Source organism: Microcebus murinus, chromosome 22 (assembly GCF_040939455.1).
Source record: "Microcebus murinus isolate Inina chromosome 22, M.murinus_Inina_mat1.0, whole genome shotgun sequence".
Lineage (NCBI taxonomy): Eukaryota > Metazoa > Chordata > Mammalia > Primates > Cheirogaleidae > Microcebus > Microcebus murinus.
In genome coordinates, this window is record NC_134125.1 from 11,068,985 (window position 1) to 11,087,496 (window position 18,512).

The window sequence follows — 18,512 nt, forward strand, 5'->3', positions numbered from 1 at the left end:
AAATGATTTCATCGTTGTGCAAACATCATATAGTATACTTTATATTTTTTTACATATAGAAAACCAAATGTCCTAGCACCATTACAGAGTATCAGTCCTTTGCCCTACTTTATCTGCAATGCTAATGTCAAGTGCCATGTATCAGGTTTCTATATATGCTCCCTTATAATCTTATGAAACCACCATCATTATCTGCTGTCTGCAGTTGACTGAAATATCATTATACGGAGCATGGTGTATACGTGTGTGTGTGTGCACGCGCGCGTGTGTATTAGGCTTCTAAAATAAATTAAAATATACAGCATTCTCTTAAAATACATATATACACACACACACGCCAAGTATAATAAATGGATGGCAAAAATAAAGCATTTACTACTTCACTTTCACCATCACAAAGTCTTATTGATTTCCTACAATAGGACCTGAAGATGCAGTTTTAAAATTATGTTAAACATAACATATCACACTAATTTCCCTCAGAGGCAAGATTATATGTAGAACATTTAATATTCTTTCTGATCAGATCTGAGCTTTACTTATAAACAGTTTATAAGAATCTGAAGAAAATACGATTAAATACAGTAGAATCTCCTTCTGCATTCTGGCAGCACATCAAAAAACCTGTCCCAGCAGGCCTAATATTGCATGGTCAGCGAAGGGAAAAGTGAAAGAAGTCTTCTACTTTGCTGCTTCTCTGAAAAAGGAATCACCATTGGCCCATTAAGTAGTCAGATACATTATTTTATTGCTTGCAAAACCCTTGGGTAATAAAGAATGAGTATAAATTGCCACAGGCAGTTTTGGAGGAAAAACAGAACTGTGCAAAACAATGACAGCTGCTCCACTGCAGCACTGGACAATTCCAGTAAAGGAAACAGTACATCAGTTGTAGTTTTTTTGCTCAAGTAGAGAGCGCTCTCCCATGTGTGAGAAGGAGCTATGCAAGCATACAGTTCTGCAGAATCCATGTGCATGTGTGCAAGTAGAGAAGACGTGATAGAATAGCTTCAGAAGGTAAATGCATTTGTAAAAGCCACCATAAGTCGGCCTCAATCACACACACGTATACAAATACACAGTTCCATTCTCTTCAATATAAGTAAGACTAAGGGGGAGTGACAGTGAAAAGCATGTGTCCTCTGGAAACATGAAGTAGAAAAGGTAAACAGTTTTTATTGAGAGGAATATTAATAGTTTTCAATAAAGATACTAAGACAAAAAGAAAAACGATTTTTTTTTTCTTCTTTTAAGAGATGGGGACTGTTGCCCAGGCCTAGAGTGCAGAGGCATGATCATAGGATTGTAGCTCACTGCCAACCTCAAATGCCTGGGTTCAAGTGATCCTCCTGCCTCAGTCTCCTGAGTACATGAGACTACAAGTGCATACCAACATGTCCAGCTAACTGGGGGTTTTGTTTTGTTTTGTTTTTCTTTTCTTTTTGGTAGAGACAGGAATTCCACTACGTTGCCCGGGCTGGTCTTAAACTCCTGGCCCCAAGTGATTCTACTGCCTCAATCTCCCAAAGTGCTGTGATTACAGGCATGAGCCACCACTCTCAGCCTAAAAATGATATTTAACATGGCATCTGATCTAAGAAAACAACTTACATTCTATGCAAAGAAAACTCATTTGTGTCATGCCTTGTATAGGTAAATACCAAAAATGGGTGAGTTATTATCATGGGATTCAGAGAAAAAACTGAATTCACATCCTTAACCTTGCTTGAAGAACACTGTTAAATGTCATATTTTCTTGTAAAGACTAACTGCTTTATTCTAACTTCATTATTGTGTTATTTTAAAGTATTACGTGAGAATTTTATGTTATACACTTCTATACTGTAGCTATGATAACACCACTGCATTCTTCCCAGGGAGATAGAGTGGGACTCTCTCTCAAAAATAAAATAAAATAAATAAAAAGTAGGAGAATCATGTAACACCATGATTATAAACAAAATAAGAACTTTACTTTTAATTAAATACAAAATTTCCTTACAAAATCATATAAGAGTTTTTATCTGTAACAAAATAGAGAAGACTCCTACTAATGAATTTTTGACTTTCAAAGTTTTATAGTTAGAAAGAAAAACCTCTAGAGCAAAAGCACATCAACACTATGAGCTACCAAGACATGGCATGAGCGGCCACACACTATTTCATCCTCTATCGTTGACCAGGTTCATGCTTATTTTTATGGAATATTAATAAGATGATCTACCCTATCATGTTTAACAAACACAAAGCAGTACAAATAAAAAAAAATGTACAATCAACAGAAATAATTAGAGATCATTTTAACAGCTGAAGATGATGAGAAAATGATGACTGTTAGTGGAAATAACTGTGGAGGATGAAGTGAGCCCTGCAACAATGGAAACGTACTGATAACACAAATCAATTAAAAATAATCAAGAAGAGATGAGAAAAAGTTGTAAGATGGGAAAACATTACAGTGTGAGGATTAGCCCCAATCAGTGTTTGATTGCCTACTGGACTAATAATATTAATGCAGGAGAATTTAGACGATAAAGAGGGTCAAAATGTTACAGAGGATGATTCTGTCCCCAAAACAACAAAGAATTGAATCAATGAGTTGAAGGCCAAATAAAATTTGCACAACATCAAAATGAGTATGAAGGACCAGGCACAATGGCTCATGCCTATAATCCTAGGCATGGAAGGCTAAGGCAGGAGGATAACTTATGACCAGGAATTTGAGACCAGGCTGGGCAAGAAAACAAGACCCTTTATCTACCCCCCCCCAAAAAAAAAAAAAACATTAAAAAGGAAGGAGAGAGAAGAGAAAAAAGAAAAAAAATTAGCCAGGCATGGTGGCATGCGCCTGTAGTCCCAGTGACTCAGGAGGCTGATGTGGAAAAATCACTTGAGCCCAGGAAGGTCAAAGTTTGCAGGGAGCTTTGATTGCACCACTCCACTACAGCCTGGGCAAACAGGGCATGACTCTGCCTCAAAATAAACAAACAAACAAAAAAACTGAGTGCTAAAGCAACAAAGCTCTCTACAACAGCTTTGCAGATTATCAGGTGGGAGCTTACCTGCCCCAACAATTTTAACATTGTTCACAGTGATACGCCTTAGGAAAACACCCTTGATAGCACTTATATCAGCAAGAGTACACCATAGCACTTATATCAGCAAGACTATACCTGGTAACAAAGATGATGAGAGATCAAGGAAGTCTAAGCAGAGGAAATAAAGTCTGCACAAACCATTTTGATTACATACTCCTATCAGTTAAAAAATAAATAAAAAACACACACCCATGATACTTGTATATTTATTTTTCTAATTGTCTACATGTACCTCTATATTTCACTGAATCTAAGAAATTATCAGTTGTAGACACACTGTAATTTTATTAATCCCTAAGAAAGAGTAAAATACTAATGATAATGCTGCAACAGAAACACCACAATCTGAGATGTCAAATGTGGGGAGCAAAATACATCTTAGAGCCAATAAAGTATGGTACTTGACTAATATTCATGAATTATGTATGTTATAAAACATTTACAAAGTTGGAGTTTTTAAAAGAAGAGAAAAAGACAGTAAGAAATAAAGTAATACATGTTCATTGAAGAAAAATGAAAAATACTACGGTATAGAAAGACAATAACAATCATCAGTAATTCAATATCATCTTTATTTTTCCAGGTAGTTTGAGACATTAAATTTTCAGATAATGATACCTTTTTCTTTCAATTTTGGAAACAGATGAAATTTCATGAACCATAATAATTATTGTCAAGTACTTCAAGAAAGAAATGTGCTACAAATAGGTGAGACATTAACTCCACTTGAAATTATTTTTAAATAATGAACACTTTTCTCCACTTCTTATGCTTAATGTAAACTAAGTTCAGTCAAAAGATATGATTAACTAAATTCCACTAAAATGTTTTTTAAAACACTTTAAATGAATCTGATAAAATGACAGTCATATGTTTAAAAAGTGATTACTAACTAATGACAAATCTTAGAATTAAAATTCATTCTCTTCTACAGTACAGATAAGACTAAATCACTCAATAGTCATCACCCAAGCGTAATATGATTCAGCTTCGTTCCAGATATGCTAACAAACTGAAACAGAAAAGTAACTTTTATTCTTCTTAGTGCCCTCTTATGAAAATGAACTTTCAGGCAAAACCAATACTATTTAGCTAAATACCTATGCAAAAGGTATCTACACTTTCAGTAAATTATATTAACATTAATTGGCCCCCCAAAGATGAACCTCAAAATCCAAGCATCATAACAGCCAATAAAAGGTAAGGAAAATACTGTAGTGACACAAAGTGATCAAGTAAATTCCCCCTTCTCCCCTCTCCTCAAACTCTGTTTAATTAGCAAATACTGATACTGTTACAGAATGTTTCTGGTTTTCTACCATCAAATCTAAGGGCTGATTGGATATTATTTTATTTTACTCTAATTTACAAAAACAGATAAAAGACTACTTCTGCATCTTTCAATGTTCTAAACTAGTAACAATACTTAATGTTTAAAATAATCCTCTTAAATATATTTTATTGTCATTTTGCATCCATAAATCAGTGAGCTCAAATCAATCAGAATAGTAAAAGCACCCCCATACTGAAGTAATTCAGGATTCAGAATCAGTTTGAGGAAATAGCTCCTTTACACCTGAGGCCATTTAACTTGGACATTTTATGCCCTGTTTTCAACTACAGTTAAACCCCAAGGAATATTTTCATCACATTACATAAATAGTGATGAAACAAAACAAGAAGTCCTTAGATGAATTTTATAAAAATCTTGGACTTCCCATAAATTTTGTAAGTCTGTGTACTCATACCTGTTTAGCACACTACATTACATTTCATGTTACGGTGATGGGCAGACTCACACCCAGTCTGGGCCAGTAAACATTATTTTATATGAGCCATGCTCCATCCCCTACTATAACACCACCAGCACCACCACTTAAAGTCCCTTTCTCCTCTATACATCCATTTCCAGCCATTCTGTCCATTTTCAGCCATACCATCCTGGTATAAGAGGAACTGTGGGCTTATAAATTAGCCCATATAATTCTAAACTATAAGTTAGCTTATTGAATTTATGGAATGGAGTTATGATCTGATCTGAAATGTGTGGGGTTGGAGTTTTATTCACACTGGATGTTGCCTAAGCAACCCTGGCTCCACTTTGCAACTTTCCACATTTGTAAAATTTTCCTTTAATTGGAATAAGCAACTGGAGGAAAACAATTAATGGGAAACCTGACGCTAGAGTGCCCCAAACAATGCAGTACACAAATGGACCCAGCTTGCTGGGAAATATGGTCAGGACTGACCACTGAGCACAATCACTTTTTAAATCTAAAGATAAAGCTTGATTCTTGGATTCTCTGATGCCAGCAAGACTGAAATCATAGACATCTATTGGGGAAAAGGTCCTTAAAAATGATCTAGCTAGTCCAACTCCCTCCCTAGTTTCCCTGACAAACTATGGTCAAGAATTAGTTTTAATAATCTTAGTCCAAACATTCAAGTACCTAATATGTACTGGATATTACTTCATCAGGGAATCAATCTCATAAAGACACTTCTTTAGTATACACATGAAACATGCCTGTTTATGATACACAGTTCACTTGTAAGCCTATGAAATGAACCGAGAGGCAGTACAGGTTAGTGTGAAGAACAGAAATCTGAGCACTGGAACCACTTTATGCAAATCACTTAACCCCTTATTCATAAAATGAAGGGACTGGCTGTCTCAACTCATGGGGTTTTCCAATTCCAGTAACAAAGCAGATTCATTTGTTAAAAAGTGGCATTGAGTAGTTTGAAAGTCCACACTTGGAGACTAGGAATTTGGATTAAAATAAAATGTTTGATTTTGTTTAATTTTATGGTAGATTTTAAGTAAAATTACTGATGTACACATACAATATAAGAATCTTCTCAAAGAATACATCGAAGACCATTCACTGTGAACATCTCTGGTGAATGGGACATAGGGGAGCAGAAGGTAAAGAGACAGACTTTTATTTCTCACCTGCAGCCTTCTCAGCTGCCTAATTCTTCCATGGGCAAGTGTTACTTTTGTAGTTTTTTTAAAACCCTAATTTAAAAAAAAAAAGAACTTAAACCATGGAGGACAATGTAATAAGGCAAAAGGTACGCTGCTAGGAAAGATTTCTAGCCTGGCTCTCTCTAGCTCTCTGACCTTGAGAAGTCTATTTGAGTTCCAGCATTCTAAGCTCTCTATATGAAAATAAGACTGCTTGCTGCATCACCATCCCACTCGCCTCAATGTTATATTAACTGGTCTTCAGTTACTATTCTCTCATTCGATCATTCAGTGCATTCATCAAACACTCAAAGAACACCAGGAACTAAACAAATGTAAAAGAGCATGCAAGTTAATTTCCTTATAATGAAAATAATTAACAGCAAAAAAAAAAAAAATCTGGGAGTTCTGGAAACGTTTAATTTGCTACAGAAAAAGGAAGAAGAGATAAAAGATAAACTTGGTGACAACCCAAAATCTACTACTGAGGAAGGTAAGTAAATATACGTTTAGCCCTTGGCCTGAACTGTTTTATTAGAACATTTTCCAAACACATTAAGTAATTAAATTTTGTAAATCTTCTCAATCACAGAAATTATACCTGTGCTGGAGGAGCTAGAATATTGTCCCATTTCCTAATTGCTTAACGGGTCATACTTTCTTTTTCTAAATACTAATTCAATTATTGATCTTCCCAATGATGGATCTAGATCCATGAAATTACTCTTTTCAGCTTAACACTCATCCTGTATCAGAGAAAAATAATGTACATTGTAGTATTTTTCTTTCCAGCTTTATGTGACTAATAAAAGGGTCATGTGGTTATCAAAACAGCTTTCTCACAATGTATTATTAATACGTATCTCTACTGTAATTTTCTCCTCAATCCACAACCCTTAAATAAAATATACTGTTAAATATTAAAACTTGAAATCTTCTTTAGCACTTAAAATATGCCCAGTTTTTAATTTTAAGAGAATATTCTTTTTCTTATACCTCGAATAATAGATAAGATAAACAAAAGAAGAAAAAATAATAGTTTCCTCCATAACTCTTAAGTTTACCTAAATTCGACAAATAAATGTATCTGTCCTCCAAAGCAAATCGTATCTTTTAATTTACTATTATGCACCATTCACTGAATATTGGCAAACCTTGAAGAGGCAAACAGAAAGCCTCATTACTCTGTACCCCTGTTTTCTGTTTCTTTGATCCAAAGATTGAAATTCATTCTAACTGATTGGAGATACTTGACTACAGTAAAGATTTCCAGTTTGACAGCTCTAGAGGAAGACACAGACCATGTGACTACACAAGGGAGATCTCGACAGAGCAACATCTAGCTTAGCCCCTGAGGACAAGTGCTCAGACCACAGCCCATTAACAGAGAGAACGTGCAAGGATAGGAACCTCTTTCTTCCTCCTAAATAGGCATTTAAATACCCTGCCTGGAGCTTTATTGTGCAAGCTAGGTTCATAAAAGAAAAACATGATTAGGAATATCCTTTAAAGCCTAGAAGGCTGTAATCTCTGCAGTCTTCTCTTTGTGTCCCTTCTCCAAGAATAGTTTTTCCATTGTTTGCAGTTAGACTTTCTAGCCCAGAAGCTAAAAAGTAAACCACCACTGTTTTTTGTTTGTTTTGTTTCTTCTTTAATTATTTCACACTTAATATTAAACCTCCAAATTTTATCTTTTTCTTTTTCATTTTTTGGGGAACACAGCATATATTATTTCTTTGCTAAGATTAAGTGCGAGAGCCTTGTAATCAGATTGTTCTCACAGCCCCTCAGCAGTGTGACCTTGGACAGGTTACTTAACCCTCTGTCACTCAATTTAACTAAAATTAGGACTATCACTACTACTACTACTACTACTTAATCTCACAGGGCTGTTGTGAGGGATAACACACAAAGTACTGTACAAGTAGTTCACATCAATATCTTGCTCTTCTCCTTTAAAATGTGTTCTTAGCTCTCTGGCACTTACTAGATCTCTGTAATATAATTCTCCTAGACTCCATTTCCTTAGCTGTAAAACTAAAGAAAATAACACAAAACTCCAGGTATGTAGTGAAGACTGGAAATAATTTATCTAAAGCATTACACAGAGTATCTCAATAAAATCTAGTCCTAACTTAAAAATATTAGTTCCCTTTCCTTCCAACTTGTAGTTGTGCTACTGAACATCTCTAATTTTGTTACTTTTTAATCCTATCATTTCAATTTGTTTTTCATTCCACATCCAAACATGTACTGTGGACTACAGACTTCCTTTCTGCAAGTGCCTTCCCTTAAAGTATGAAGTTTAATGGATGCCAACCTATTAGATGCATCCAGAGAGATGCCATGGTGGCAGCAGAAAGCACCATAAAGAAATACACTATAATAGGGTTTAGGTGCTTCTCAATTGCAATAATGTGAGATCTGCTCTAGTCACAAAAAATAAACATGAAACATAGGAGCCTGCAGATTGTAAATACTAAAATCCTTGGCAAGAGACAAAATAAGACAATATAAAATTGAAAACAGTCCCAAAGCATATTAATAAATTCTACAGAAGCAAGGAGTCAGGAGAATGGGAAAAGTTATACATGAATTACCATAATGGAGTGACAAGTTTGAACTGGGCCCTCAAAGGCGGATTGCCTTTTTGAGGGGTTTTCTTAAAGGCTCTTTTTGTTATCTTTAAGTCTCCAGACAATGTTTATCTGTGGCTCTGGAATTATGTAATTCTTAAATTCTAACAAGCAATTATTCTAATTTTGCAGTCATTACTAGAACAATATTAGTCTCTATTTTCATGAATTATCATAATTTAATCTAAGCTCCATCTTTTTAGAATGTTATCATGGTTCTAAACTTATACTAATACTACATGCTTTGGATTCCCAAAGAACATACTCTTTGTCTATATTCATTCACTACAATATCTAAACAAAAACCTCATTAATCTATCATTGCAACATAAGGCAGTATAGTGCTTATGAGCAAAATTCACTAGCAGTTCAACTGTGCACCATAAATGTACATCTAGACAGTCTGCAGGCATTTCTTAGTATTAATATAAGTATATAACTTCAGTCATAAACTGATCCTGAACAATTCACCATCTTTTATACAACTTAGCCCCAGTGGCAGAAAAGAAATGAACACAAAAAATGTCTTGTATTACCATTATTTAGAAAGATTTATAGTAGAAATAAAAACCTTATTTAATGCAAATCTCGTATATGAAAATTAACTCCAATATTTGAATAGCAAGCTTCCTCTACTATAAAAAATCAGCACAATCATAAAAAAATGTCTTTTTTGGTATTTTTTTTGCTGATTCTGGTTTAACTGGTCTAAAACTCCATGCTTTTCTAGTATCAAACTCACACATATAAATGAAGGCTAAAATTTTAGAATTGTTTAGAGAAGTAATTCACAATCTTGGTTTTACAATAGTCAAGGATGTGTCAACCCACTTTAAGGGGTGTCAATCAACTGTATAAAAATTATCAGCATTTTAATTCACTTGGCTATTTTTAAAGTTATGCCACTTAACACTGTAAGGAAGAAAGAAGAGGAAAGATAATGAAAATTAAAAAATAGAATATCTGAATTCAAATAGTGTTGCAATAAGTGGTTTGGACATGAGTATACTGGCAATCACCTTTTAATTTTTAATATTCAACAAAAATTTAATACAGTATTTAATTACACTGTGATCCGGCAATCTATATTAATACATCTAAGCTACTAACATTATTAGAAAATAAATGAGCTGCTTCCCCCCACACACAAGACAAAAGAAATCAAACAGCCAAGCGTATCCTCCAGACTCACCTTTTGTTGACTGGCTTTTCATCCTTTTCATAGGGACGGACAAACCATTTCCCAATCCTAACGAAGTTCTTATCCATCAGGCACCTATAATAATAACATTGAGAATTACTTTTATAGTTTCAATAATAAATTAGCAAGTCACTGAATCAATAATCCCAGATGAGATACATCAAAGAAAATACAAACATCAACAAGTAAACTGTCAATTTTTACATTATACTTACTGAAAAAACCTTCTGACTTTGGGCATTGATTTTTATGCCCATGTAAAAAATATCAAAAAATAATATAAAATAGATTTATGTATTCCTAAAACATCTTACACTTAAGAATTACTTCAAATCAAATCACACTTCTGCATAACTTTAATTCTTGCATCATCAAGAATGTTAGGAATATGGCATTTCTTAGAGTACCTCAGACATATTCTTCTAAGCCACTAAGGCCCATCCTGCCAGTTTTAATGCTGGCTTTGTTTTTTTTTGCTTGGCATGTGATAGGCGATCCTTTAGCAAGAACCTCAATAACAAAAACATAACACAACTTCAGCCACTTAGGTATTTTCCTTTTGTAGGCATAGTAAAGCACTTGGTTAAGGCTTTGTAAGAACAGAAGGAATTACAGGCATGACTTTAATAATGAATATTTGCTTTACTCATATCTAAATTGTGCCCCACTTCTGATTCCATGATGTTTATGTTGTGTTTCAATGTCAAATCTTGGGGTACTCTTTGAAGACATGATAAATGGCAATTGAACCCAACTCATGTAATACCAATAATGCACACAATTCAATTGAAATGACAACAATACAGTTATAACTGTGTAACGCATGCGCAGACAAATGACAACTATATCTCAACCACCATATGGCCGATTGTGAGATGCCATAGATTGTGAGAAGTATCCCTGCTTTTAAAAACATAAAAATGTGGGGAAGAATGTACATTTTGGAATTGATGAAATACAGCAATCTCTAACATTATTCAACAGAATGATACATATTTTGTAAGAAAAGCTATCAGAACACTGGGTGTAATTCTTCTATACAAGGTGTTACTTACCAGTAAAAGAGGTATATAGCAATTCTTTATTCAATATTCAGGCAATTTTGCATGAGGCTTTTGTCTGTGTAATTTCCACACTATCAAGTAGGAGAGAAACAATTCAAGCTCTCACTCAACTCATTACAGGTTAGATGGATCAGTAAATGGCAATAGTTTCTGCTGGCCACATCGTAACTCCCTTTGGGCAAAGTCAATTTAGAGCACTGCTGCATCAAAAAGTCACTGGGTTCAACTGCTTTTACTTTGAAAATGAATTTATACTACAACCTTCCTTCTTCACAATGAAGAAAATCATTTTCAAAGTAACCCAATTTGTTTTCCAAAGCTTGTAAGTTTAAAAAAAAACAACAACATGATTTTTAGGATTAAAGACTATGACTCCATTAAATTCAGAACAGGAAGCATGGAACACCCACCCAAGGAGAAAGTATTCCAAAAGCAAAACTGGAAAAGTATCTCCACAGTTCATTGATTAGCTAAGAAATTTAATTTTTAGCTAGACTATATATGAATAGATATTTCCACTAAAAACTCTATAAAGGTTGATACCAAGTTCCTCCTCCAGCAATACTATCAATAATTATTACTTGAATCACTACTATTACCACTACCTTGTTTGATTGCCTGGCACAGTATCTCAACTAATTCTAGTAAAAATGATAAAAGATGGGTGTTACAATGCCCATTTTTACAAAGAAGCTTACACACATTAAGAATGTCACCTAGCCAAGGTTACACAATAGCATAGCTGCAATCAAGCCCACCAGGTACATCTGATCACAGAGCCAGTACATTTAACTATTACCATATACCAGCTCTCATGCTGTCGTGTTTCCCCAATTATCTCCTTATTTCTTAAATCCAAATGAACCTTGTAAATAATGCGTCTATTTAATTCATGATAGTATTTCTTATTTGTTAAGCCTATTGCCCAGGCTAGAGTGCAGTGGTGGCATCATAGCTCACTGCAACCTCAAACTCATGGGCTCGAGCGATCTGCCTTCATCAGCCTATGGGAGTACATAGCCACACCCAGCTCATTTTTCTATTTTTTGTAGAGATGGGGATTCACTATGCTGCTGCTCTATGAACTCCTGGCCTCAAGCGAGGCTTCTACCTCGTCCTCCAAAGTGCTAGGATTACAGAAGTGAGCCACCACCCTCGGCCAATAGCTGTTATTAAGTTGAAGGTGCATCTTAAAATTGATACTGCTAAGAATGAAGGCAATAAGGTATATAACAAGTATGGAATCACATCACACACTAAACATTGTCTTCTAGTGACACACATCCTCACTTAATACCATTTTTAAAAAATATATTCATTTTGTCATGTATGTCTTGAGGTCAGAATTCAAAAGAATCATTTATTCAAAAACAGAGAAAACATCAATTTACAGTGTATACAAAAAAACACAAGAATTTAGAGAATGTAACATGAAAGAAGATAAAATATGTGTGACTAAAAAGGGCAATGTGTATATGTTTGTTTCAAAACCCTTGCCCTTCTACAAGTAAAAGTCACAAATTCTATTTGCTGATTTCAGAAAAAATAAACAAGGTCTAGAGGGTGGAGAGCAGTGCACAGGCAAGCCCACTCAAAGACAAAAGCAAAAGGCTAATGAAAATGCTACCTGAGAGTCTACCTCTCTATACAAATGTATCTCCTCCTGGAGTTTTCCTACTACAGATCATATTTCTTCGTCCGGCAATGTCAACAAAAGGTTGTTATCCCTAATATACAAAAAACAGCCTTGGAAACTACTGATCCTTCAATCTGAAACCATCTGTTTCCAAATGAGACTCATGAATGACTTATGTGATTTCTCAATTGCTAATCAGTTTCTATGTGATCAGTGATTTCCTACACAATGAAAAGAAACATGACAACACAGAATTGCATTAGATGAAGTAGTCAATTTTATAAGTACTAGCTTATAAAATTGGGGGTTGGGGGATACATTCACAGTCCCTCCAAGGTTAGGCAGCACAGAAAGTATTTCCAACTGGTTATGGGAAGAAGTGAGAGAGGAGGAGGTGTGTCTTTGCTAAGGGAGACAGTTCTAACACCTAACCTGGTACATGGGAGTATGCTGACTCGACAGCACACTATATTAAGGCTCCAAGTCCTTGGTTCTCAATCATTTTAAGGTCATGGATCTTTAGTAAAAGTTAAAAAAAAAAAAATAGAAGACCAAAATATTTAATGAAAGCCATTATAAATTCTTTTCCCAGAAAAATGTGTGGAAGAGCAAAACACTGCACCCAATCCCACCAGGCTGGGGAACTCCATAATGCATATCTTAGCTACGCACTTCTGTCTTCAATGCTGCCACTGATCACTGCTAATCCTGCTTTGGCTGGATCCCTTCCTCACCCTGTTCCATTCCTCCTCCTTCAGTTTAACCTGTATTCATCTCTTCTGTCCCAGATCAAGCCTGCACAGCACTGTATCATGTACATTAACTTAGAACACTGCAGTTCTATGGCTTTCTTCCCCAACAAAACTATGAGGTCTTTGGGGACAGAGACAGTGCTTTCTTATTCACTGATGATAATTCAGTGAATATTTAAGTGCCCATTATGTAATACACTTTATATTCTGCTTATGTTGGTAGGTGCTCAATAAATATCTGAGAAATGAATGCCAAGAAGTATTTTCCTATTCATAGCATAATGTTAGTCTTCTTGTTTATAACCACTAATCTTCTTCTTTATAATCACTTGTACTATTATTTAAATTTTATTCTGTGTATGTATTCTCATCAATGACACACTAAGTATTTAAGGGGGGAAAATCCATGTATTTCACTTTATAGCCCATCCCACTGCAGACTAAAATCTTAGTAGATACTCAACACACAGGGACTCACAGAGGTGCTAAAAAGATGTTTAGTAAGACTAGCACTGCTGCTCAAATGCTTGAATTATATTTGAAGAACATAATTAAACAAATCTTTTTCTTTTTAATTTAAAGAAGTTTATTTTTAGACAAATGTGTGACTGATGGCCCAGAGCAGATGGCCTCAAGAGGTCCTGAGAAAATGTGCCGTGCAAATCTTTTAAAGAAAGATAATTCTAAGATATAAAACTTATATCAGAAATAATTTCCTTTTTTACATTTTATCAACCTTTATTATGTTTTAAGAGATAACATTTATATTGAATTTCACCTAGAAGATACACTACATCTGCCAAAAATTGTTTTCAATCAACATCATAAATAGTGGCGAGACTATCAGTTAACCCTGGCTGTCTATTGAGTAACCCCAGACATTCTTATTGAGATTTTCAAAATTACTTCACTATTAAGATATGGCATAATTCTGTAAAGTAGTAAACTGTAAATTATCTTGCAAGACTACCACGTGATGCCAGATTTATAGACTGTTCTTTTAGGTACTAGGAAATTATTTCTCTTCCCAACTCCCTACCATCTCCCCAAAATCACTGTTTCAAGCAAAAATAGAAACAGCTGCTGAAAAATGAAACTAAAACCAAGTCATATGTGTATGTCTGTGCCTAATGTTTCTGTGTCATGTCATATGGCTCTCAATACAACAAATGTAACCTGATTCCATGGGAATTTATTGATTATTCATTTCTTGGTCATATTATCACATATCCAAGGACTCTTAATGTTGCAATGTTATATCACCATTTCTTCAACTAGCACTGCACCTACCACCATACTCTAGTGAATATATTTATTATTTTGAAATCCCTTAATCATCACATCCAAGAACATTGCTCATCTGCCCTTTGACAATCACCTCTATTGAATCATAATCCCCCAACACGCTGAAAGCTAGGAATAGACAAATACAATGTTGATGTTACCATAATTATAATTCTAACTTTCTCCACATCATTTTCACTGTACTTTTCCAAATAAAATATCTTAACTCTAAATACCAACTCTTGGCAAACCAAGAAGCTCTGGGTCAAAGGCAATTTTACAGCTGTGTTATCAACTACCATGGGGTGAATATGCTGACAACCCATTAGCAAAGCAGTATCAGCGGATTACTCTGAAGAGCCATTATGTTTTACAAATGTCAAATGCCCACAGATTAAAGTCTCCCTAAGTAAGCATGGACATGATAAAACATAACAGCTTCAAAAGATCCGTGTAATCTTCTGTTGTTTCCAAAGCAATGATTTGCATTTTAGAGAAAAAATTAGCTTTCTACCAAAATTAACTTTTTTTATTCTAAAAACATAAGAATTAAAATTAAAGTATACCACACATAATGTCAATTTGACACCATTATGTCAGACATTTTAAGTATTTCTACAAAGCTACAAAAGCAAGATTTTCCTAAGTCCTATATGTGACACAAATCACTGAAGCAATAATAAAACCTCGAGGTTGTTGAACTGTACACATTTCTTGGCCTTTTCAAAACCTTTTCAATCCAATATTTTACTTCATTTTGATAGAGTTAGGTTAAAAAGATGCAAAACTTATACCAACTATGTCTGAGTAATAGCCATTAAGTCTACAATATTAAAAATAGATGAAAAAAAACCCCAAAACGATGGCAGGTTTTTGTTTTCCATAATCTTTTAACAGCCAAAGTATGTTTCCATTAATTAGGAATGTGAGACAATCTAAACTTAAAATACAAAGTGTAACCTTTGAGAAGTTCATTATAAATACATAAGAAAATTTCCCTAAATTGAAAAGACTAATGAATAATCTGAACTACTGCAAAGGGGGAAGGAGGGAATTAGCAAAGAGTCTACGTAAATAAAAACTAAATTAATGGTATTTTATCATTTTGGGCATTTTGCCAAAAACAGAAAAAGCTATCAATCATTAAGAAAATAGGAAGCACACTTACTCTTTCAAAAAAGGGAAAAATAAGTATGACTGCATGAACTAAAACTATAAAACTTAGAATGGCTAAACTGTCTCAGATACTGAAATTCTTCTCTTTTTTTGAGACAGGGTCTCAACTCTGTCTCCTGGGCTAGAGTACAGCGGCATCATCATAGCTCACTGCAACCTCAAACTCCTAGGCTCAAGTGATCCTCCCACCTCAGCATTCCAAGTAGCTTGGACTACAGGCATATGCCACAACATCTGGCTAATCTTTTAATTTTTGTAGAGACAGGGTCTCACTAGGTTACTCAGGCTGGTCTCGAACTCCTGGCTTCAAGCAACCCTCTCTCCTGGGCCTTCCAGCATGCTGGGATTATATGCATAAGCCACCACACCCAGCCGGATATTGAAATTCTTTCTAAGAAATTACAAATGAAGAAAATACCAAAAGAAGCTAATATGACTCAAAGTTTTAACAAACATGTATAAATACTTAGGTTTCAGAAACCTATCTGTGTTTCAGTAACAAAACTGGCAGCTGTTTGAAGGATACAGCATTAGGAGGGGGAAACACTTCAATTAAGAGGCACAGCAGATGTATTCTTTTCCCAAATATATACTATCTCTCCCTCTCCCACTGACATCAAGCTTGGCCATGTGACTATGGTATCTTCCTATTGAAAGTTGAAAGTTGATGTTTGTCATACATTTGACTTTAAGCTAGGTAGTGAATGTCTTGGCCAATGAAATGTGAGCAGAAATGGCATTAACACTTCTGAACAGAGTGTCAAGGGGCTATCATGTGTTCTGCCATTGTTCTTTGCTCTCTACTAGGAGCCCAGCAAGTCTTAGACAGGGGCTGCCCTGCCACCAGGAGTTGTGTAGGGAAGAGGACATATAGTACTGCAGTCAGTGACCCATAATGGACATGCAACATGAGCAAGAAATAAACCTTTATTGTTATAAGCTAGTGGGATTTTTCAGGTCTTTGTTACTTACTGCAGCATAACTGAGCCTAACCTGATTGATGAAAAAGGGCTCTGCAGTACTTCATGAAACATTTGTGACATCTTAAAGGAGGCCAGTGGCAATCAAAATGAAGAGAATGGGACAGACTAGAGGGATGTCTGGATGTCTGGCAAGGGAAGGTGAGGAATTCAATATTATATGTTAAGAAACACAAGCAAGGAAAGAAAAAGCTCAGGGAGACCAAAATATCAAACAGGCCACCTAATAGAAGTAGGATTAGATGAATTATATATGATCCCATGAAGAGAATTAACATAAAGAAATGAAAGTTACAGGAAGACAGATTTCCTCTCAGTGTAAGACAGACTTTCTAACACTGAGTACTCTCATAAGATAAAAAGAACTCCTTTGGGAATCTGTGTTCATATAACCAGAAGAACTCAAAGGAAAAAGGGATGACCACATAAAAAAAGATATTATAGAATGGGATTCCACAATTAGCTGGTTAAACAGACTGACTTTTAATGTGATCGCCAACTATGAAAATAGTAATTTCAATACTTCTTTCACTAATATTAACAGCAGATAACCACTTCTTGGCTTCTTACATTGAGAACAGTACTGTGCTGAGCCAAAGAACCCTTCACTATGTTATAGGTAAAGGAACAGGGCTCCCCAGGCTAAGTCATATAAGTACTTAACTGGCAGAGCTAAGACCCAAAATATCTCCTGTCTCTGAAGGCAGTAAAGAAAAGGACTTCTAGAAATGTGGACACCTGGAAAAGATACATAAAATTAAAGCCAAATATAGTCTTCTGTTATCTTTATGGAAAATGTTCTTGAGTGGGTAGCAGTAGAATTTTTTGTTTTTTGGTTTTTGGGTTTTTTTAATGGACAGATGACCCTGGCTAGATATATACAATATAGCATAGACAAATACTGAAGAGTTATAGGAGAAATGAGTAAATGAAAGATGAAAATATTTGAAGTCATGTTACCTTAGAATTTAAAATATTCTACACAGTATCAATATATTACCTAAGCATCATCAATAGCAACAAGAAATGAGATTCTGTGTGAAATTTACAATGTCACCTTAATTTCTGCAGTAAATTATTTTTAATAAGCCACTGCAGTGACATCATTCTGTATATACTAGCAACTGCAGCCTTTTGGAAAGAAGATCAATTTATATGACTCCTGCTTAACTATAAGTGAGAGCTTCTCAAGGTAGTAAACAGAATTCCCTTTTAATTAAACATACCCTTATGCCTAAATATAAAAAACAGAAATAATAAATCACTTGTACAAGCTTTGTTAATAAGCAAACTAAGGAAAAAATGGTTCAGATAGAACAAGCACCCTGCAAATGATACAGTCCTGGATGATCTATCCTAATAACCTAAATTCTGGCTTTCATGCCAGAAGCTCACAACATCCAAAGTTGAAAACCAAGTTGATATTATCTAAATAGAAATAGAAAGGAATAATACAAAATTGCCTAGAATAAGATAGTAAACTGTATCTCAATAAATGTAGGTTGTAAACAGATAAGAAAACCTTATTGAAAGAACATAAAGGCAAGTATTATTAGCCCTTCCAGTCTCTGTTGACCATGAATAAAGGGAGCTAACAACCACCATTTTAAATGCTTTCCTGCCTCCTGGGCAGGGTAATTTTCATTCACAGAGCACAGTTACTTAAAGCTTGATGAAAAGAGAAAATTATTATTTTGAAGGACAAAAGGATTAC

At 34.9% G+C, this 18,512-nt stretch overlaps 1 protein-coding gene across 1 annotated transcript in view; it reads right to left on the bottom strand.

The window, feature by feature from the left end:
• The window catches only part of MED13L (mediator complex subunit 13L), a 271,204-nt gene that overhangs the window by 99,121 nt on the left and 153,571 nt on the right, over positions 1-18,512 (bottom strand). The window contains exon 4 of the mRNA XM_012756481.3: positions 9,898-9,981. Within this exon, the coding sequence (XP_012611935.2) occupies positions 9,898-9,981 (84 nt within the window). The remainder of the gene's footprint in view (positions 1-9,897; positions 9,982-18,512) is intronic.